General features: G+C 47.5%; 1 protein-coding gene across 1 annotated transcript in view; it reads right to left on the reverse strand.

Annotated features, from left to right (window-relative positions):
- Positions 1-23882, reverse strand: part of CACNA1H (calcium voltage-gated channel subunit alpha1 H) — a 132366-nt gene that overhangs the window by 54341 nt on the left and 54143 nt on the right. The window contains exons 3-6 of the mRNA XM_070955121.1: positions 7038-7149; positions 6621-6754; positions 6011-6108; positions 969-1128 (exon numbers count right to left, since the gene is read on the reverse strand). Of these exons, the coding sequence (XP_070811222.1) occupies positions 969-1128; positions 6011-6108; positions 6621-6754; positions 7038-7149 (504 nt within the window). The remainder of the gene's footprint in view (positions 1-968; positions 1129-6010; positions 6109-6620; positions 6755-7037; positions 7150-23882) is intronic.

Here is a 23882-nt window from a genome sequence, read left to right on the forward strand (position 1 = left end):
CTACTTCCATCGATTTTACCTCCCTCTTTTTGGGTGGGGCCGTGTGTGCGTGCATAGATGTGTGTATATATATCTCTGTGCATTGCCTTCCCCATTGTTCCTTCTTTCCCATCCTATTAGTGGTTTAGCTAACTCGAGATGGGTGGCCTATAAATTTAATAAATAAATAAAATGGCGAGAGGGATAAAATGACAGAAGCCCCACCATTTGGCTGCCTCAACTGATTCCTGGAACCCTCAACAGCATTGATCCCAGATTCAAGGGCAGGAACTCTGGTTCTTATCCGGTTGGCAACTTGAATAGTCTTTTGTCCTAACAGTGAGAACAACCAACCAGTGGAAGAGAAGTTGCCTTCAGCAGTTGTGGGGGCTCCATCACTGGAGGCTTTCAAGAAGAGACTGGACAGCCACCTGTCTGAAATGTATAGGGCAGGCGGGGGGCTGGACTAGAAGACCTCCAGGGTCCCTTCCAGCTCTATTCCGATGGATTGAAGCGGATCTGCATCACTCTCAGGACTAATCAGCAGTGCTGGAAAATGTCATTCGCACTAAGGTCAACAGACAAGGGAGTCAGACCCCAAATGGCTCTTATCAGCAAACCAAGCCCACCGTCTCCTTTTCTGGGGGCGTCTGTGATGCTGACACTCTCGGAGAAGAGCAAGATAAGGCAGATGCTGCAGCCAGCAGAGGTTTTCGAGGTCTCCCTTGCCCCCCCCCCGCCCCCATCCCCATGGCAAGGTGAATTGTGTTCGAAGCCGCCTTGACTTATTTTAAAACCTCAGGCAGAAAATCCCCGGAGCTTGCTCTCTCCTCCTCCTCCTCCTCCTCCTTTATCAGCAAAAAGCCAAGACTATATTAAAGTAACTATCTGCAGTTGCTTGGTGACGGGCAGAATCGGCTGCCTGCGTCTAGCAACTGTAGGGCTGGCGTGAGAAGAGGGAGGGAAAGGCTCAACTTTGGAAAACTTACCTTTGAACGTGGGAATCCAGGAAACACCTGTTCCTCAGCAGCCCGGCCCAGAGCTGGACACCCACGATGCCAAAGATGAAAAAGACAAAGAAACACAAGAGGAGAACATTGCCTAACATAGGCAGAGTGTCTAGGAGCAGGGTGACAAGAATGCGCATACCTGTGGAGAGAGCAGAAAGGAGGGGTCAGGGTCACTTTGGCCAAATTCAGAGACGGATACAGCCAGATGATGCTGCTTCCTCCAGGCAGAACATCTGTAAAGGGCCTTCAGGGAGAGGTCAGGTGGTCTCTGTTCATTCTGGGGGCTGGCTGGGGTCTTGGTTAGAGAATACGGATTAGGAATGGAGCGCTAAGGAGAAAAGCTCTTTCAAGTCCAGTTAGTGGCTCTGTGTCCAGATTGTTCTTCTGGCGAGACATGGAAGAGGGTTGTGTCTTCTTCTGGTTTTTAATCTGCTTTTCTGATTTTTAACCATCTTCTGGTTTTTAATCTCTTCACTATAGCTTCCAACTGTGGACATTTTTGATGGACCCCCCCCATCCAAGGAACCCAACTTGGCTTTCTAGATCACTTAAGGTCAACCAGTTTTCTTGATCCACTTGCTGGACTCATTGTCAACATCTGGTGACTTCACAGACCCTCCCCCTGCAGTTTTCTCTACTGATGTGCCATTGACATCTGGGTCTAGCCCATGGCTTTTGAATTTCCAGATGGCTTCCCCATCAAATACATAAAACATAGCTGGCCAGCCCACAACATGGATTCAATAACCCATGGATATGTCTTTAAATTAGTTCTATGCCTGACATCTCCACTTACGGGTCCATTGTATGAAATAGGGAATGCAACAAAACACATTAAGCCAGTGTTTCTCAACCTTGAGAGCATGAAGATGTGTGGACTTCAACTCCCAGAATTCCCCAGCCAACTGACTGGGCAATTCCAGGAGTTGAAGTCCACACATCTTCAACCTTCTGCATTAAGTTGTTATCAAAAGGAAAAGGTATTAAAACTTAAACCGGTGGCCATCAGAAGTGGAAGAGCTCAATCCTGAGATCAAATGATCTCAACTGGCACCTGAACTGAAATAATTATTAATCAATACTGTCAGCTTCCTAGCAGATAATGGGCTGAGGAGAGCCATTGGACTCTCTTGGGTTCAGTTATTAGCCGACTGGTTCAGAGGCATCTTCTACCCTGCCTTTTGTTGCAGGGGTGGGTCAGTGGGTGGGCAAACTGTAGGCCAGCTTCAGCCAGCATAAGACCTGTAAGAGGGGTGGGAAGAAGGCAGGGTACCTGCTGCCTCAGGCAGAATCCAATTTATATGAAAAAAAGCTTCAGGAAACTCAGCAAACGTTAAGGCTTTGCTGTGAATTGGGGGATCAGAAAGGATTACGCGGATAACCGATGCTATCTAAGATTCATTATATCCCCACAGTCCGACTGCTGTCGATCTGCTCCGTGGCTGGCTGATCCTTGCCGAGGAGCTAAGTCTCACATCAAAGGGGATCTGGAAATGACTTCTTCCTTGAAAGGAACCTGCTGGGCTGGGTTGAACCCTGGATCTTCCTAACCAACTTAGCCCTAAGCTGCATCCTTGGAGACATCTGGAAGGAAGGGGCTGCTCTGATTTGGAATACTAAGCTGAGCTTCAGGCTTCTGCTAAATAATGAAGCACACTAAGAATTTGCATAAACATAAGGCGATAACACTGATGCTAATGTGAATATTAGTACTAATATTCTCTTAGATGATTAGAATAAGTTTTGCTCTCCTTTTTGCTAACTCGGAGAAAAACAAAACAAAGCAAATTATCTGGGCCTTGCAAAGAAATGTCCTGAATAAACTCAATTTAAGATAGCGAGGAGGTTGGCTGCTTTTACTGCCCCATAATAGGACAGTTGCATACAGTATCTCCAACTCCAGGGCCCATTCTGTAAACCCACATTTTATTCCAGTAATCCAAATTCTCCCACCTTCCTTGGACATAATTGTGTCCCAATAGGGGCAGGAGCACAATAAAAGGATCTCTGAAGCCATCTGGTTAAAGTTTGGCATCTTCCATCATGGCACCCATAGATGGGACTCCCTGAATGATCTCAGAGTGGGAGAAAGAGACGGAACAAAGGATACGCAGTCACAGGAAGCAATTTTTAGGTTAGAAGATGGAACAATGCCGTTCAGAGGCATTTCGGTTTTATAGCTGCAATAATCAATATCTGAAAATGTACTGAGATGCAGAAGTTTCTCAAGGTTCCTCAGAAGCTGCTCCAAGGTCTCCCTGGGGCTCAGACGTTGCATCCTCCTCAAGGTGACCTTCTAGATCTTCTAGAAGAAGATCTTCGTGATCTTCTAGATTGGGGAAGGAGGCATTTGGGATACATCTTCAATGAGGTGGCTTGTTCCTGACGTCTAAATTGCTCCAGCCCAAAATTTGCTCTGCCTAGTGGGTCACCAGATGAGGACCAATGGACCAAAGAGAGGTGCCTTTCCCAAAAGATGTTCACCTGCGAAGTGAGATGTTAGAAACCTGTCCCTGCCTTTGGGTGGCAACTGTGGGGAGCATGGAAAGTCCTCATGACCACAATTGGAACTAGAATTTCCACTGCCAAGCAAGGCAGCTGCTAACAGAGTCCTGCTTGATTTTATAACCTTTTCTATTAAGTGGATCAGTGTGGTTGTTAAGTGAGTCACACAGTCATTAAGCAAATCCAGCAACTCCAATTGATTTTGCTTGTTGGAACCTGGCTGGGAAGGTAACCAATGGCAATCAGATGACCCCAGAATGCTGCAACCGTTGTAAACCCCTGCCTGTGGCCAAGGGCCTGAATTCAGATCACCTTCCCTCACCATGGTTGTAACATCTGCAAGCAAACAAACCAGCTCAGAAGCCCCAAGGAGTCCAGGGGGCAGAAATTCTCCCACAATCTCTCAAGGCCAGGACTCCTCTCTCTGTCTCTCTCTGTCTCTCTCTCTCCCTCCCTCCCTCCCTCCCTCCCTCCCTCCCTCCCTCCCGCTTCTCAGCTTCTCATCAGTAAACCAGTTCCAGCAAATGTTCCTTTGCAAGAAATGCCAGACTCTCCAAGCGGCCTTCCTCAAATGGCATGAGAACTGGTCGGAAGGGGATGCAGGGAAACTGCTTGGACTGGCACGTCTCCCTTCGCCAAGGCTGCCGGGAGAGATGGCCATCCCCAAGAACCGGATTCCGCTGAAAAGCTTTTCAGACAATGCGAGAGAACGTGGACGCTGCTTTCCTGGCAAGTGCCTAGCCTGTTTTTCTTCTGTTGCATCAGCTCTCAGCGAAATAGGATTTCTGATGAAAAGCAATCAAGGAGCTGGTGTATTAGCATATCAGCTAAGAATCACTCAAAGCCAAGTGGGCACAACCAGGAAATGAATTTGACTGGTTGGCTTAGCTTCCAAATTGGATTGGAGAGAAAAACAGCTGGAAAGGGCTTAACGCTCACTTGAACCTCTCCAAGCAGGCAAACTCAGGACTGGTTTGGCCTGGCAGCTGAAGGGCTGCCGGACGGACGTGTCTTTGCAGAACCAGAAGTTCAGTCGACAATCAGGAGGGGAGGACAGAAGTTGGGGGAGTCCTTTGGAAAGATCCCAAATGACAAAATGCATTCCTTGGGCAACCAAACGGAGGACTGAAGAACCGTTTGAGCAGAACCCAGTGGATTCCAGATAATGCAGAACCAGACATCTGGAGATCTAGAAAACTAGAGACCCCCTTCCAATATCTAAGGGGTTGCCAGAAAGAAGAGGGAGTCAAGCTATTCTCTAAAGCACCTGAAGGCAAGAAAAAGAAACAATGAATGGAAATGAATCGACAGAAGCAACCGAGATCTCAGGAGAACTTTCCTGACAGTGAGAAGGAGGTTATTAAGAACAGATTGGACAGCCGCTTGTCTGAAATAGTACAGGGTCCCCTGCTCAAACAGGGGCTGGACTAGAAGACCCCCAAGGTCCCTTCCAACTCTATTATTCTGGAGCTCTCCTGCATATTCAGGGAAGGGGCAGGAGAACCATGATCATTGGGGAGTGGGAGGACTAAAAGTCTTCTCCCTCAGCTGCTTCTCCCCATTGCTCAGGAACCAACTTCTAGCAATGGCAAAATTGGGGTTTTTTCCTGGCCTTTTCTGCCGAGCTGTCTCCCCCAGTAACCTCTTTGATGTCCTGCAGTCCATCAGGGGCCAGGTGTGGCCATCATCCATTCCTGCTGTCCAGCAGGGTGGATTTTGATGCCGGGATCCAGCAGTCATTGACTTGGCAGGCTGATCAATTTCATCTTTGGGGCGGGGGCCGCTTAGCTTAATCTGGGAAAGCCCGGGGTTTGCACTTCCTGGGGGTTGGGAGATGTCAAGGACGCCAGCTGCTGATCAGCCCAGCCGGGGAGAGTTGGAATGGATGGCCCCTCCAGGCCAAGTGGGCTGCATTCATCTTGTCTTTTTGACATTAATAGTTTTATTAGCTTTTCCAGAGTAATCCATAAAGACAGAAACAAACATGAAGAGGGCCAAGAAAATTACAGTTCTCAAGGTCAACAAATGAGAAAAAGAATGAAGACCGGGGGGGGGGGGAAGGAAGGAAGGGAGGGAGGGAGGGAGGGAGTGGAGATGGCCAAGGATTCTGGAGTTTGTAGTCCCAAACACCTAGAAGGTACCGGGGGAAGAGCACTGGCTAGATAAGAGGACCCAGAGTGGCTGATGTGAGTCTGCTCCTTCATCTTCTTCACGGAGGGCTCTTATGTCGCCTTGAGTTTTCCTTTGGGGGTGGGGTGGGGTTATGAATAAAATGAAAGCATTCAAATCAGTATATTCTTTTTCCTGGACTGTGAGCTAACCCCCACGTTGGAGCTAAGACAGGCCTGGATTTTGGAGGCTCACCTGGTCAGGATTTCACAGGACTTTTGCAAAACGAAGCTCTGGCAGTCAGACCACCGGTACCCAAGAAATGGGCTGCAGGACCCGATTCCCCCCATGCATCCGCCCCACAAGGAAGCCCCCCCACCACAAAGGGCCAAAAAGCTCCGACTTACTTGGCACCCTGTTAATGGCTCGTAAGGGCCTGAGAACCCGCACTGTCCGGATGGCTGAAAGGCTGACATTATGTCCATCCAGAGAATATTCCATCATGCTGGGAGAGAGAGAAAGAAAGGAGGAAGGAAAGACGAGAGGTGAGGAAGGGGGAAAAACACAGGCTGAGGCAGTCGGACCTTAACCAGGTTTCTTATATTGGAAATATTTTTTGTCAACCTTTGGGAGTGTAAAAACAGGTTACTACATTGGACAGATCATGCTTTCTTTCAGGGAAAAAAAAACTTAGAAGGAAGCTGGAATCATCCCTGCCATCTCTATCCACAGCACATCCATCAAATCTGGGTGGGCCTTCAGCACCGTCAATCAAGCAAGGAGTGTTTTTCATACCATTGTGATTTTACTTAATTGATAATGGAATGTCTGCAAGAAAACAACCCAGTTCAGAGAACATCAAGGACTACACAGTCCTCCTCCTCCTCCTCCTCTCCAGAAACCCCCCTCCTTTCTAGCACTGATGATGTTACCCAGCTGGGTCATGAAAGGCCTCCAATGAAACAACCCAGGCCAGAGAGCACCAGGGAGCCCACAGGAAGCGTTTAGTCTACTGACCCAGCAATGACAATGAAGAAGTCGAGGCGGTTCCAGGTGTCTCCTAGATAACATTTGTGGCCAAAGATCCCCAGGGCGATCATCTTGATGACCATCTCCACAGCAAAGAAGGCGAAGATGAAGTGATCAAATGCCTGGATTTAAAACAAGAATGCCACACAGTGGAGAGAAGGAGGACCGTGCGTTCCACCCGAGGCTGAGCTGGTCCAGACCTTGTGCTTTGACTTCGCCCTAAACCTCAGCCTCCGTTTCACCCCTGAGGGTCTTAGACCTTGAAGGACACTTCCCAGGGCACACCCTACCTGCAGACTTCTCAAGACTCAGGAGATATTGCCATTAGTAGCTGGAGACCAACCCTTAAGCTTCAAGAGGCTGAGGTCCAAGCCCACATGAAAAAAAGCGACGTGTCTCTCTTACCTCCAAGATTGTGCACCTTTCCGTTTGGCACCTGATATCCTGACACGGCTGGAACATCCCGAGGGTGACGCAGTTCAAGAGGATAACCAGCATGCTGACGTGCTCGAACCAGGTGGGAAAGCAGAGTTAAGGAGAACCTGAGATGCTGCTGCTGCTGCTTCTGGGAGACACAGTCTGCCTCCCAGGTCTTAGAAACCCCCGTGGCAACCAAGAGCCTGGAATTCGAATGATTATTAGGAAAGCCGCTGTGTCTCTTTTAATATCTACAGCTAACTTACAGAGATAAGTAGAAAAACATCCATAAAAACATCTTGAAAAGCATCCTAGAGATAAAACTGAGACGGTGGCCTGCTTCCTTTCTTTTCCTGCCCAGACGTCGAGGGTAGAAGAACAGACATACCATTTATATTGATGAATAACGTCTGCAGTCCAAGAATTGAGCAATAAAATAAAGGGGTAGAAAAGGATAAGGAGAGACACAGAAAAGGAGGTCAGAGTTTTATACAATTTAACATATTTTTTCCCTCTCTAGGTTGGCTTCGGTTTAGAAAATATACACTCAGCAAAAAGAAAAAAGAAAAAAAACCAGAAGCAGGAGCATTAAACAAATCAAAATAACCAAAAGAGGAAGCATGAAATTAGTTGTTAAAAAATAAATGCTAGAAAAGAAAGGCCAGCAATCTAAAATATACTCAGATATGACCCCTGGCCACAGCTCTCCTGCCACTTCTGAATCTGCCACGTTTGCTGGTGGGGTATGATGGGAGTTGAAGTACCACACATCCATAGAGCATTAGGCTTAGGAAAACTAACTTGGCCTATCACTGCCTTCACTAACAACCTGTCACAAGGGTGAAGGTTGCCCACCTCCTTATACCAGACAGAGGACAGGTAGGAAAAGGTTGCTTGCTTAACCCAAAGCAGGGGTGAAATGCTACCGGTTTGAACTGGTTCAGGCAAACCGGTAGCACCAGTGGCGCGAAGCTCCGCCCACCTGGCCAGACATCACTGCTTCCTGATTTTAACCAGGAAGTAACCTGTTTTTGACCCTCTGCGCATGTGCAGAGGGTCCAAAATTGCACGCAGAGCGCACATTTCCGAACCAGGAGGGAAGGTAAGTAGATTTCACCCCTGACCCAAAGGTGCTTTTCCAAGAGACAATTGGACTTCCTTGATTTTTTCCCTTGAAGAAGTTTTGCTTCTTATCCAAGAAGCTTCTTCAGTGCTGAAGAAGCTTCTTGGGTGAGAAGCAAAACGTTTTCAAGGGGGGAAAAAAAACAAGGAAGTGCAGTTACTTTTGGGACAACCATGACCTGGATGACCGAGAATCTCCAGAGACATTGCTTGCTTAAGTTCTCAAACACCTGCAGAGGTCAACAGGTTTCTTCCAAAAATGATGCAGCTGCAAAAATAACAGCATTGAAGACAAATAGGGTTGGGGCAACATGTAAAAAAGATGCTGAGACTCTGGAAAGGGTGCAGAGAAGAGCAACAAAGAGGATTAGGGGGCTGGAGGCTAAAATATATAAAGATGGTTGCTGGAATTGGGTATGTCTAGTCTAAGGAAGAGAAGGACGAAGGGTGACATGATAGCAGTCTTCCAATATCTGAGGGACTGCCACAAAGAAGAGGGGGAGTCAACCTATTCTCCAAAGCACCTGAAGGCAGGACAAGAAGCAATGGGTGGAATCAATAATCATGGAGAGAACCAGTGATGAAATCCAAAATTTTTTAGTACTGGTTCTGTGGGCGTGGTGTGGTGTGGTGTGGTGTGGTGTGGTGTGGTGTGGCTTGGTGGGCATGTTGGTGGGCATGGCAGGGGAAGGATACTGCAAAATCTCCATTCCCACCCCACTCTGGGGCCAGCTAGAGCTGGTATTTGCCGGTTCTCTGAACTACTCAAAATTTCCGCTACGGGTTCTCCAGAACCTGTCAGAACCTGCTGGATTTCACCCCTGGAGAGAACCAACCAATAACGAAGGAGGAATTTCCTGACAGTGAGAACCATTCATCAGTTGAACAACTTGCCACCAGAAGTTGTAGGTGCTCCATCATTGGAGGTTTTCAAGAAGAGATTGGACAATCGTTTGTCTGAAATGGTATAGGATCTCCTGCTTGAGGAGGGGACCTCCAAGGTCCCATCCAACTCTGTTATTGTGTATCTAAGACAACTTGAGGCGGAGGCAGCCTCTGAAAGGGTTGAGATGCACCTGCAGGAAGGAAGGTTGAGAATGCAGTTGGAGGGAAGGCTTTCCAAAGGGAGAGGGGGGGGGATTGGAGGCAGGTGCCCCCACTTCAATTCCCAGATGGAGGAAGGGGAAGGGTTTGCCCTGGAAGTGGAGCACTTTTGTAAACACTCCACTTTCCCATTATTCAAATCACCCGACTACAAAAAAATGGGCTATTTGCTAAGTGCTGGAAACTGCAGGGAAGAAAATGAGGAAAAATGACTTAAAGCGGAATTCCCATCAGGCAAACTGCATTTAATTATGCAACCGTGCTGGTTAAGGAAACCCCCCCTCCTTTTTTTTTTTTTTAAAAAAAGGAGAAATTGGATGAATTAAAAGTCATTTTAGTAGGGAGACACACACACACACACACACACACACACCAGCAAAACTGAAATAAAAATAAAAACCAGCTCCCGGAGAGCGTTTGGATAAAAGCTGCAATGTTTTGAGCAGGGCTTCTGGGGAAAATGTTTTTTTCGAGGGAAGAAATTTTGCAAAAACATAGCCTTTTGCCCTTTCAAAGCCGACTTTTTTGAGAAGCTTCTTTGTCTTTCACTTAAATCCCAATCTTCTCCACATCAGGGGAGCCATAATAAGAATAAAAAGCACCAGCAAATCTGAGACATGAAAAGAAGCAAGCAAGGCTGAGCATAAAGAGATCTTATTTTTCAACTCTAAATCTGCTCAGGTAAAGAAATATGGTTTAACTTGATGTCAAAATGAAAGCAACACCAGCCTCTGTGGTAGCTGTGTGTTTTTTCTGGAGGACACGGCATACATGGGGGATGGGGGGGAGCCTCTTGTTTCTGCCACAAAAGACCCCCCCCCCATCCTCCCAAGAAAGAACCTGGTTTGAAGATTTGAAGCAGATCCACAGGTTCCCTTTGCTCACCCTGGATCAAGAGAAGCCCTGGAGGCTTCAATACGATGTTTTTTTTCAAGAGGCAACTGCCCTTTATTTTTCTTTGAAGACTTTCATTTCTCCTCCAAGAAGCTTCTTCAGTTCTGACTGAATGGTGGGAATTCCATTAGAACTGAAGAAGCTTCTTGGACAAGAAGCAAAATGTCTTCAAGCAAAACCCAAGGAAGTCCAGTTGTGTCTTGAAAAAAGACCTTTGGGACAACCATGACCTGGATGACTGAGAATTTCCACGGACGTGGAGGAGGCTAGCAGCATCATGAACAAGGGAAAAATGTTTGCAGGTCATGAGAACTTCCCATCTCCTCTCCTGCATAGGGAGCCCCTCATTCACATTCTCTCACCAGAGGAAGCATGGATGGGGATCAAGGGTGTCCCAAAGCTTCAAACTTCTTCTCCTTTTGGGATGGGACACCTGACCCGTTGAGAAAATCACGTGGAGTGAAGCTTCATGCTTGACCTCCTTTTGGACTGAGATGTGCTACAAAGCGAGGCCTATTTTGCAAGAATTTGAGGAATCCCTAGAATTTGGTGCCTCTCGGAAAGAGCCAAGAGCACGTTATGGGATAGATGTGTTGACATAAATACCTCAAGAGTTGATAGGCTGTGCATGGTTAACTCCTTTGCACCTTGACTCACTTTCCAACTGAATGTGCAACAAATGTGCAAAAAATATTTGCAATGTGCAACATTTTTGCAAAGTGCAAAAAATAGACTCTTCCCTCCCAGCTGCAGAACTCAATCTTAAGCAAAGCAAAGGGGTTGGAGACAGAAGTTCACAGAACCGGGCAAAAAAAATTTTCCCCTCAAGAATAGATTTGGCTTACAAAGTGGGGCTCACAGCCTGGCCAGCTATGTATGGTCTGGCTAGGCTTAGGGCAAACCTAGTTACTTATGGCTTAGTCAATAAAATGTGATGAAACTGATCATTGCTTAGCAGGAAGCATGAATCCAATCCCTTTTGGAAAATAACTGCTGTGGGTATCATTGTTTCCCAGCTAAAGTATTTCTAATCTGGCAAGAGGAAATATTTTACATTGTAAACAAACGATAAATCTATACTTTTGCTTACTTACTTGTGATAGAAATAAAGAGAAAGTGAGTTGCGATTGGAGAGGCTGGGAAGGGGAGCTTTTTTCTATCCAGAAAGGCCAATCTATCTGATTTATAATCACATTATTCCTGCCTGCTAGAGGAAGAGTAAAAGGGAGGAAGGATGCCAGCCCAGAAATCCTGCACTCTGCAAGGGTTTATATACTGGAGGTAGCAGATAAACCTGCCGGAGAATTTGTGTCACATTTCCAACTGCATAAACAAGCCATCTTTTGTTCTCCAATAGACTCGGCGGGATTTACTGCTGTGCACACCCATCCGACACACCGGCCTCTCTCACAGCGCCACTTATGACTGGCGTGCCACCAAGAGGTCACTCTGGAGTAATTAAATGGGGGGTGAGGGCAGAAAGGTGGCTTGTCGAGAGTTATGCTTTCTGTCTTGGTTTAGCTTGGCCCTGCAAGAACTGGAGAAGCAGAGAAGCTGCCGATGGAGAGGCCCTTTGCTCTGTGTTATCCCTGATGGGAGCCAGGATGGGATGGGAGTGGGAGAGAGGGAAGGAAGGAAGGAAGGAAGGGGAGGCTGTACATGCAGCCAGGTTCTTCCAAATGTATGGGAGCACATTGGAAATGAGACTGCCACTTTATGAACCTTTGAAATACCTTTCAATTCTGGTCTCGTGCTGCTGTTTCCTCAGCAGCTCCTGGGCCTTCGGGGCACCTGGCTGGGGCCTCTGAAGCTGGCTGGCCAGCCTGTTGGGAGCAAGCCAAAATATGACCTCCCCCTCATCCCTGCTCTTGTCCCCAGCAGAAAAGCATGCGAGATGGTGGCTGAGCCCTTCTCAGTTTTGTTTGAGGCTGTGGCCTTTAGTGCTTGGTCTTTTTTTCTTTTCTTTTATTGCTCTTTCCTTTTTGTGAGCGATTTGTCTGGAGAGTTGAGCAGCCTCTCCATGTAATACTATAAAATAAATAATACATAAACACTCCTTGGCACCTCCTTTCTTAAACACCATCTGAGCAGGAGCTTATTGCTTATCGCCTGTATTACAAGAATCTCCCCATACAGTTTGTCTTCCCCTGGGAACAAGCAGATAAGGCTTCAGAGACCTTTCGAGAGGTTAAGCTCTAGGCTTCTTGTGGCTGTGTAAGGACTCCAAGCTAGGCCCTCACTTGACTCCTCCCTCCAGCCTGGCGGGCTGGCAGTTTCTCGACATCCCCTGCATTGCTCCCCCCATCCCCCATCCCCCTCTTTTCTGCCCAAGGAACCCGCTTATTGCTATTTGAGGCGAGAAACATGACTCAGCACCTGTCGGAAGGAAAGGATCAGATACCACTGGAATGCAAGAAAGCTTGCAATTACCCAGATTGGTGCCATTTGTCACTGTCACAAAGTAGGTCAGAGTGTGCAATCTGGAATCTGCTCCTGTGTCCCACATGGTTGACCATCCCTCCGTCCTTCTTTCCCTCTGTCCATGCACACAGCCGTCCTTTTACGCAATCCATTACCTTTACTCTTAGACCCACAGAACTTACGGGAGCCACTCCAGCAAAGATCAAAACAAGCTCAGCAGACATGGGGGGGGAGGGGGTTTCAAAACAAGCATTGTTTGATAGGCAGTTGCCTTGGAACAAGGGCAGCTTCTTCATGCCAAAATGGCCCTTTGAGAATGGTTCAGGCCAAGGGGGTGCACAGCCGTTTGTGCCGGTCAAAAGCTGGTGATCTGCCAACTGACATGCTTCCTAAAACAGTGTCCAGACATGCAACCCTTCAAGAGAAGAAACAGATCATCCATCAGTCTTCTAGTCCAACCCCCTACCCAAGCAGGAGACCCTTCCTATACCATTTCAGACAAGGGACTGTCTATTCTATTCTGTCTCTTCTTAAAAATCTCCAGCGTTGAAGCACCCACAACTTCTGGAGTCAAGCTATTCTACTTAATTGCTAATTAATTGTTCTCACTGTCAGGAAATTTCTCCTTAATTCCAGGTTGCTCCTCTCCTTGATTAGATTCTATCCATTGTTTCTTCTCCTGCCTTCAGGTGCTTTGGAAAATAAATTGACACACACCCCCTTTTCTTTGTTTAAATAAAAAGCAACTGCGAGTGTTGGAACAGCTGAGGTCCCTTACATTGCTGGCTTCTTTGGTCGCTCAGCCCAGCCTGGGTCATTTCGCCACTCCAAAATTTTCCCTCAATGGATGCCCTTCTGCCAGTCCTTCCCCTCAGAGCATTTTAAATGAAGGGGCCTTAGATTTGGAGGGGAGCTTTGGGATTAACATGCAGAGGAGGTCTGTGGTTTGATGGCCTGAAGCAGGGGTGAACTCCAGCAGGTTCTGACAGGTTCTGGAGAACCGGCAGCGGAAATTTTGAGCAGTTCGGAGAACCGGCAAATACCACCTCTGGCTGGCCCCCGAGTGGGGTGGGAGTGGAGATTTTGCAGTATCCTTCCCCTGCCATGCCCACTAAGCCACGCCCACAGAACCAGTAGTAAAAAAAAATGGATTTCACCACTGGCCTGAAGCTGTTTCTCTGCCTTGGCAGCTTGAAGATGTGTGGACTTCAAGTCTCCAAATGGATGATTGGGGAATTCTGGGAGTTGAAGTCCATGCATCTTCAAGTTGACAAAGTTGAGAAACAGTGTCCTAAAGGACCAGAAGATCTATTGAGGTTGAACCGTACTCAATATAGGTATCCACATTCAGTGCCGAGGAGGAGGAAGAATTTCTTAACTGAGTGGTAACTCAGTTTATCCTGATGCATGGCTGGGTCTGTTTTGCCTAACCCGCTTTCTCAATCCATCCCTAATTGATTAACTGCCCCGCCGCTGATCATGTATGCATATTATGGGATGCAGCTCAATAGAAACGTCCAAATGTTGAAAGCCAAACTGTAACCGAACTAAATCAATTGCCCCAGGCTAAATCACTAAGGGAATATCTCCTCCCCTCGCTGTCTCCTTTTTGCTTTGGAACAAGGACAATGGACAGAACTCCACATGTGTGCACCATTTTGTACGTCCATATCACTTCCTTCCTGCACCATTGCATTCAGGCCTCTCCGCCCGGCTCTTTCATTTCGAAAGAGAATCTCTCTCGCAGAAGCAGAGGTTAAAAAAGCTGCTTCCTATTTCTGAACTGTCACCCACCCACATGCCTGCACTGAGCAGGCACTTTTTGGATCGCTAGACAGATGGGTGAAGGAGGAGGAGGAGGAGGCTGGAAGTCGACTGATTGGACAGAAATATTGTGTGTGGATCAGCCAAGCAGGGGCACAAAGATCCACCCTAGGAATAGGCCTCCATGGAGGAAGCAGGGAATGCTGGGAAGGGAAAGGACCCTAACCTTGAAGAAGAAGGAGGAGAGGAAAGAGAGGCCCATAGACAGAGGTGAAATAGCTGAAAAGAGTTCCTCCAGCCAACTACAACTCTGTTTTCCATCCTTCGGCACACACCTCCCTTTCAATTTCATCTCATCAGCTTTCAGGATAATAGTCCAGAGCCAAGGGAATCTAGCGATCAAGAAGCAGGACAGAGGAAGTAAAAGGCAGCAAACAAATTTGAGATTGCATTTTGTGGGCTGGATAAATTAACTTGCCAGAAGTGGGAGCAGAGCATTTGGCTGTCCCTCGGAGAGCCAAGGGCCAAGAGCAGGAAGGCGAAGCTGATCTCCAGGCCCTTCTTCCAGCTGGTCAAAGGGTGACTGGGGAAGGATGGAAAACACAACAGAATCTGAGGGATGTCAAGTTGGAAAACCAATGGTGCACTGCCACAGCTCTGAGCAACAGACATATGTACAGGGACAAGGCATATCCTGGTGGAAAAATAATGACAAATAGTGAGATAAAAGGAAACAGAGATATAGAAATAATAAATGGGATGTACACTCTAAATCCCTATAAAGAATTCTGGGTCAAGTTTCTTTGAAGGTTGAAGCAGCAAGATAAATTATTCTGCCTGGTTACAGACAAGTCAGCCTTATTATTCCTCAGTATCGGAAGATCCAAGCCTGTTATCAATTGAAGATCTCCATTGCAAAGATGTCTTCATCAGGAGACATACAAAAGGTCTCCAGGGGCTGTGAAGGCTTCAGCACCTTGGACAGCAACCCAAGAAGCAGGCCAGCCGTTGGGTGGGAAAGCCACAATTGGGCACCGTCATTCCAACTGGATGATCCCAACGGGAATTTGCCATCATGCAGCCAGCCATTTGATTGGACATTGGTAAGATCCCCTCCCCACAATGCATTGTAATAAGAGACCAACTCTGGATGAATAACTTATGAGGGGACAAGCCACCTTCTCTTTGAATCTTCGCCACTTCAATCAAAGGGGGAGGCTCAGTAATAGCTGGAATGGAGGAATCGCCAACCCCGATTCCATCTTTACCGTCTACTTGTACACTCGGCTCTGTTCTTACACTTCAGTTCACCTGAGGAGGAGAAATGCCTGGTGGGTTGTCTCCCCTTGCTGGATCAGGCTCTTGACTTCACACAACCTACAAGAAGAGCCATTATATAAATTTCATAGCCATTGTTATCTTATAACACAAATAAATACTTGGAATAGTCATTGCAACCTTGGATCTCTGGATGGCATGGACCTACAGCTCCCATAATCCCCAGCCAGCAGATGTTGGGGGATGTAGACCAGCAATAAGACCAGGATTGCCCGACTGCAGCTTTCTTGCATCCCATAATGCTGAAGGCTTAAAACATTTTAGAGAGAGTCAGCCAGTTTGGCAAAGGAAATTATATGAAAGATTGGCTGGATTGTTTCTATCAGGTCTGGCTTGGCTTGGCCAATGACGCTCCTTCTACCTCCTTAGATTGCTATCACTGCTGAATGAAAAGCATCCATCTCCTATTTACAAGTGACAAGGAAATTGCTTCAGCACACCTTCCTAAACATTGCATTTTATAGCCTGCTTTAAATCATGTTCCCTCAGTTAGCTGAGGTCAAAACTTTAGGGCGCTGGTGACTAAAAAACACTTAACATTCATGGGAACATGATGGCTCTATTTTAGAATGTCAATAATAGTGGTTGTGTCACCAACAGGGACCCTTGGAAGAAGGACAAGGTTATTGTTCCTTTTTAAAACAGTTGTGAGGTTAGTTAGGTGGTCGCATATCGCTGTAGTGTGTAAACCAGGATTTATAGCTTAATGTCCCCTGGAAGCAGAGACAATCCCACCTCGTCCAGCAAAAGCTTGATTTAGCAATGTGTTTTCTCACTCAGTGAGAGTCAATTCCTGGGTTTTCAGCCCAGAGGATCGACCGTTCCTCTTAAGAAGAGAAGCTGCCCAGGGAGACCTTCTGCCAGAGAGGACCCAACCAAGGAGATAAGGTGGGTGTATTGCTCCCTCTTCACCAGTTGAAACCCCTGGCAAAGAGCATGTGAGAACAGCAGAGCTTCTGTGTCGCGGGAGATGGCTGAACTGCTGGCTTTTCATTCCACAGAAACCTGCCAGGTTGAGTTAGCAAAATTGCTCCAGCAAGACTCCAGCCTGTGGCTTAGGGATGTTCTTGGACTCTTGCTAGACCAGTCTGGCATCCATCCATCTTCTCCAGATGTCCTGGATGTTGTCCAGGCCCCCTTCTAAATCTACCCCTCTCTTAAAAGCAGGAAAATTTCAGCCAAAGGGAGCCCATCCGGCTCCCAGATGGTTCTGTAACTGAACCGATTTCCCATCAAGACATTTCTCCTAAGGTCCTCCTGAACCTGATGCGCATTAATTTTTAATCCTGTCTTCTGGGGTGGCAGAGAACTTACAGAAAATGACAGCCCAGGCTAAATTTGAAAGCTGCAGTGGAGTCCCACTCCAAAATCCTTCTCTACCAATAGAATAGACAGCTCTGGAGCAACCATTTCTGGAATTTGCTGCTCTTAGAGTAACACAGGCTGCTAACCGGAAGTCTTTGGAGAAGAAAGGATTCCGCCACATGGGATGAGTCTCTCTCACATTCAGGTTTATCTCACATGAAGCAGGGCGGTGCATTCTTTCTCACTGCACGGAGTTTGAGTGAAGAATTTGAATTCCATGTGGCAATATTATGCACGGTCAACGTTAATACCAATCTCCACGTCAGCCTGCTGACTTTGGGTTTCTTAGTGACTTTTGAGATAAGATATGTCGGAAAGGGGTAGCATTGATGCATGGCAGCCTTCATCTGTCCAGGAAAGGACGCTATTGCCTAGGAACCTCCTAAGGACTTCCAAATATGCCAAAAACAAGCAAAAATGATTGGAGTCACCCGATGTTTAACAACAGTCCAGCTCAAGAGAGAAGCCTTCTCTCATCTAAACTCCTCCAACTGTGTTGGACCATGCCAGCCATTTCCTCCTCCCCCACCCACAACTTCTTGGATTTTAACTCCCTTTTATGGACATTGGATTTTAGGAACTGAAACCCAACCCATCTGGAAAGCTGGGAAAAGCAAACTTGAAGTGGGCTCCTGGAAAGTCTTCATCTCATGCACCTAATGTTGCCTTTTTGGATCCCAGACTCAACAGCCTTCAGTACCAGAAGAAGCGCTGAGGATTTGTTTCTCCCAGCAGTCCAGCTGTGCGGTATGGTAAACCAGTAGCCTCACGGGCCTGTCAGGAAAGCAATTAAAATGATGGATTATTATCAGGTATGGGCCTAACACACTGTACCAGGCAAATAAATTCCTCAGATTGCCTGGGGGCAGACCCATTTGTTAATGAAGCAGAGAGGAGGCTGCATAACATCCTTCCTTCACTGAGAAAATAGTGGACTCCGGGCAACCTCGATTTGGCCTTGTGGTGTTGAGGGGCAGAGGAACAGGGAGATTCTCAAAGGGGGAAGGGGCTGGGGATTTGGGAGGCAAATCAGAGGTTCTCGAGGGCATTTTGTCCGGCTTTAAAGTTCATCTAGCGGGAGGTTTTAGAGGGTGCGCCATGTCCTGTCCCCATGTTCTCAGCAATGGAGGGTCTCCCTCGTTCCCCAAGCAAACTATTCATCTGCCCAACATCTTCAGTTGGAAGTTATTCCTAATGTTGAGGAACATTCTACTTCCTTGTATTTTCCCCTTCCAGGGTTCTAACAGAATAACAGAGTTGGAAGGGACCTCAGAGGTCTTCTAGTCCAACCCCCTGCTCAGGCAGGAGACCCTAGACCACTTCAGACAAATGGCTGTCCAATCTCTTCTTAAAAACTCCCAGTGATGGGAGTCCCACAACCTCTGGAGGCAAGCCGTTCTAGCTGAGTCCTGAGAAAACTTTTGGGTTCCCCACCCCAACCTAAAAGAGGAAATGAAACCAGCAGTCAAAGGGGGGGAGGGGTGCCCGTTGGAACAGCAACACCAGTTGCCATCTCATTCTTTGATCTAGAAGGGCAGGGAGTCAAGGACAGGTGGCTTTGGCCTGCAATTGTGTGCACGGAGGGGATGATGGGAGGTGAAACAAGGTTGCGCAAGACTGTTGGGGGCCCCCCTGTGTCACCCCACCTGGGCCAAGAGTCATTAATCTCTCTTTGGTCTGCTCCTCTCCCTCCACTCCACCCTTGGCTACCCCTTCTGACATGGCACTAAGTCGGGACTAAGCCACAGGTGAGGAGGCACACAAAGCACCTGGCTCAGCTTGGAAATGAGCCCCCGCCAACACACGTCCCATGCAACGAAGTGGAACCGCTTCTCTTTTTGCCTCTGTCCACCTAAACAACAGGCACCCGATCAATACTTAAGCCAATTTCACAGATCATAAAGCTTCCAATGAGATGGTGGCAGGGACTGTCCAGACGATGGAATGCCACCCCCAAGAAGAGACGGATGGATCTGGAGACAAGGTGAAGTCTCAAGGGCTGAAACGATATCCCTACTGGAAGAAAAAGTCCCAGGACCTGGGGGGGGAGGCTTTTTGATGATGATGGGGGGGGGGCTTCAGAATATGACAAAAGGAAGACATGGGAGAAGATTACAAAATGATGACCGGCATGGATCTTGAAAAAGATCCTTGTTTTGACCAATTTATGACCACAATTGAGCCCAACACTTCTGTTGTTAAGCGAGATGTTTGTTAAGTGAGTTTTGCCCCATTTTCTTGCCACAATTGCTAAGTGAATCACTGCAGTTGATAAGTTAATAACCTGGTTGTTAAGTGAATCTGGCTTCCCCATTTGCTCATCAGAAGGTCGCAAAAGGGAATCATATGACCTTGGGACACAGTAACGGTCATAAGTATGAAGCAGCTGCCAAGCGTCTGAATTTTGATCACATGATCATGGGGATGCTACAGAAGGTTGTCATTGTTAAAAATGGCCATAAGTCACTTTTCTCAGTGCTGTGGTCACTTTGAACAGTCACTAAATGAATTGTTGTAAGTCGAGGACTACCTATATTACTCAACATTGGAGTGACTCAATCTTGAGGTCTAGCAGCTTGTGTTGGCTGGGCAAACAATCCTCTACGCTAAATTTTTAATGAAAACTGCCCCAACTTAGGCAATGTTTTTGGCTACATCTACAAAGAATAACTAGCCGAGGCTTCTAAATCAGGGGTCTCCAACCTTGGCAGCTTTAAGCCTTGGCAGACTTCAACTCCCAGAATTCCTCCAGGCCTAAGTTGCCAAGTTGGAGACCCCTGTCCTAAATTAAGGGACCTTCAATCAGGCCAGTGAAATGGCATCAGTAGGAATTTCTCTCGGCCCTATGAGTAGGGTTGCCTTCAGCTGATTGTCGGCTCCTTAGTGGCGCCATCCATCACTTGAGCCTGTCTAATAGAGCGTTCCCCTGAATTGTTCTAAATATTGTGCTTTTAATTAGATGCCTTTTAATTGGGCACTGTATTTGTCAACAGGCAGCTCAATTAAAGATTGCAGCTCCTCCTAATTAACTTCTGGGATTCTATGTGACGGCTCTCCGAAATGGGGAGTCCAGCTTGGTCCATCTGGGCATTGGGGAAAGGTTGCGCTCAATTGGGAAGCCTTTGGGGGATTGTCCAAACGCATCAAGGCACAAGCCTGGGCAAGTCACCCCCTTTGGCCTTCTCCCAGAGTCAGATTCTAACCTTCAGTTGTCTCCAGATTAATTGGCCATTCTTTCTTCACAATGTTGCAGAGGATCTGTCGTAAAGAAGAACCCCATGCAGGGGCATCTGTGGGGAGGAGGCATTAAAAAAAAAGGAGAATTGTGCTTTAAATGTCGTTGTGGTCTCTTCTGCACTCAGGAGGACAGAACCATTGAAATGAAGTTCAGATCCATCCTACGAGAGTGCAGAAATTTAACTCACCTTGGGAAAAAAAAAGATGAATCCATGGCTGCATGATTGAACTAAGAGTCATTGGGAGTTGGGGGACATGTGGGTTTCATCATGCATTTTAAAAATAAATAAAAGAGATAAAAATCAGCAACAAGTTGGGAATTGAAAGATGCAGCTCTCCTTCGAGCCAAACCAACCGACCGTCTAAAGCCAGATGCTTTCAAAGAGCCGTTTTGCAAAGTGGCCACCAACATGGAAATCTTTGGAGACGTCTTCAAAACGTTCTCAGTCAGTTCTGGTCATATCATGGTGACATGATAGCAGCGTTCCAATATTTGAGGGACTGCCACAAAGAAGAAGGGGTCAAGGGGTCAGCTTATTTTCCAAAGCACCAGAAGACAAGGCAAAAAACAATGGATGGACACTAACCAAGGAGAGAAGCAACCTACACCTAAGGAGAAATTTCCTGACAGTGAGAACCAGTAGAAGGACTTGCCTTCAGAAGTCATGGGTGCTCCATCACTGGAGTTTTTAAGAAGAAACTGGACAGCCATTTGTCCGGAATTGTATAGGATCTCCTGCTTGAGCAGGACATTGGACTAGAATAGGGGTCTCCCAGAATCCCTCTGCTAGCTGGCTAAGGGATTCTGGGAGTTGAAGTCCACAAGTCTTAAAATTGCCAAGGTTGGGGACCCCTGGATTAGAAGACCTCCAAGGTCCCTTCCAACTCTATTGCCAGGCCCTGGATGACCTGGGCAGAGAGCAGAAGGGGCTGCTTCCATGGAGGGTTCTCCACTGTCAACCAGTGATACTAAGCCCTGTTCCTGCCTCTCCAAACCCTGGGGAATTTCACGCTTTTGGGAAAGACGGCTCTTGCTCCCATGCAGCCATTAAAGCTGCTTGCTCTGCAATCTTGTGGCTGGTGTCACAACTAGGCCACCGGCTTTGCTTAGACAGGAGCCATGAAGGGGGAACAGAAGAGCTGTAATTTACCCCTTTCGAAGGCGGACCCTCCCTGAAGAGCTTTTGTCTCGGAGCCCCAGGAGCTGCTGGGCTTCCAGCAGGGGGAAAAAATGCTAATTTGGCTTGGAATCAATAGGAGCTTTCTGAATGGAGGCTGGGAATTTGCCTAAAGAGAAAGAGATGGAAAGGAGGGCAGGCATGGCTCCCAGCCCCCCCCCAAAACAGTGGTGGGTTGCTCCCGGTTCTCTCCGGTTCTTGAGAACCGTAAAAGCAGCAGGAGGCTTTGCCTGGACGTCATAAGGTACCATCTGCGCATGTACAGAAGTGTGTCAGTGCGCGCGAGCGAAGCAAGCACGCGCACGCTCCCCTTGCAAACCGGTAGTAAAGGTAAGTAGAACCCACCCCTGCCCAGAAAGGCTGACCCAGCAGATCTCAGCACCTGGGTGGGTGGCTGAGAAGGGGAGATTGGCCAGGACTGTCCCTTCTGGGCTTGTGAAGGCTCAACTCAGCCACAAGAGGCAGGACACGCTAACCAGCAGAGAGATTTGTTGGGGTCGTGTCTGTGTACATCTCCATTCCTTGCCCCCACTCCTTGTTTTCCACAGGGGTCCTCCTCATGAGGAAAACACAACTTGTGTCCTCACACCAGACAGCCCAAAGAATCAATTTCGTAAACAATCTGAAGACCATGGAAGAATAGCAGAAACAGAGGGTGGCAGCGAAAATAAACTCAGTAATGGACATAAAAAAATTAGGTAGTGGATTAACGATGTTGGACTATTTTATTCATTCACTGATTGATTGATTTGGTATCCTGCAGTAATCCCTAAAGACTCTGGATGGTCAACAACAGAATTAAAACAGGCACAGTAAATAATACCCAAAGCAAGAGCAAAAATCCGAAGCAGAATGCCCCGTCCGAGTTAAACTGCAAACTCTCTGGAAACTCTTTCCCATTTCATCAGGAAAGAACTTATTTATTTGCATAAATTATATGGCTACCACAGGACGGTGTTGAATGATTGAACCCCAACAATGGAAGCCACTGCCTAGGGTGCCCCCAATAAGTGACCCCCTCCAATGATAAAATCACCTCCACAACAGTGCTAGCTTCATCTCAGGGGCCAAATCCTTGGCATAATAGCCATAGCCCTTAGATTTACATATCGCCTTACAGTCCTTTACAGCCCTCTCTAAGCAGTTTACAAAGTCAGCCTCTTTTGGAGGGACCTATCCCACCATCTGAGACCATCACTAAAAAAAACCCCTGAAGACTGGAGCCACTTCACTCCTCTAAAGTGGGGAGCCCCCTAAGATGTATGCACTGGGCCAGATTGATTCTGGTTGGGGAAGCGACTGCAAGTACCAAGAAATACAACAGGAGTCTGAGGAGCCAGATGCATCCCAGTCACTTCAGGCTTTTCTGTTAAACTTGCTTTTTTTTAAAGCAGCCGAGCACCGAGTCTTCTCTCCTGGAACAACTCAGTTGCCCTCCGTCCCTCCTGTTCAGCAGGAGCTCAAGGCTGTTGTGTCCACCAAGTTGGCTGGCCAGAGAGAGGGAGGATTTGCCCAGCAGGCCTAAAACTGGGGGTGGGGGTGGAGAGGTGTTCTGCCTTTGTCTGCTGGTTCAATGACACCCACACAGCCTCTGCCAACTACGTCACTGGATGGAGGAGGAGGAGGGTCAGAAGAAGAGGGGGAGAAACAGGGAGGAAACCGTGGATGGAGAAGAAGAAAAGCAAGCACCTCTGAGGTCAAAATGAGGGGGAATCGGACAGGAGGGTCTCCAGAGGCATACAAGGAAGGCTGACTTGTGGGAGGAAAGAGCAGAATAAGAGGCTGGAACTGCAGAGTATGTTCACAGAGGCTATCAATGCATTTGAGAAAAGGGGCTGGCCTTGTCGTCCTCTTTCTTGTCCCCTCTTCCTCTCAAGGCCCCCTCATGGACCATTCCCACCAAGCACCACTGTGGAATTGCTCAGAAGATGACCTGCATTGCTGGTTCCATGTCTACTCTCGTTGTCCTGCTAAGGATTGGCTTCCTTTATTAGTATTTATTTTCCTGGGGGGTCCTATGCTGTTCCAGTCCAGCAGGTCCTGGAGGCCAACATAAATAGTGAAACTGCATCGTCATGCTCCCATCCTGACCGCTTGACATGCCCCTTGAACCCTTCTGAACGCCCCCCCCCCATACATTCCGGCATCCTCCACTGTCGCCCCAGACAATCCAAAAGACCACAACATCTACGTGACAACGGCATGCAGTGAATCGAAGGCCAACTTTGTTATCTCTCAGCGCTTCTGGCCTTCAACCCTTCTGGCCTCTTGAGTTGGGTCACCATTGTGCCCAGTGAACCCGAAAAGCAGCGGCTTGTTGAGAACAGAAGCGGAGCTGATTCATGGGCCTGTTTCCTGCACCACTGAAGGCTTTTATCCCTTTTCACAATGAGGCTTAATAGTTACTCGG

Source organism: Pituophis catenifer, unplaced genomic scaffold (genome assembly GCF_029215685.1).
Source record: "Pituophis catenifer annectens isolate HBS135680 unplaced genomic scaffold, rPitCat1.0.hap2 SCAF_16, whole genome shotgun sequence".
In the NCBI taxonomy this organism is placed as follows: domain Eukaryota; kingdom Metazoa; phylum Chordata; class Lepidosauria; order Squamata; family Colubridae; genus Pituophis; species Pituophis catenifer.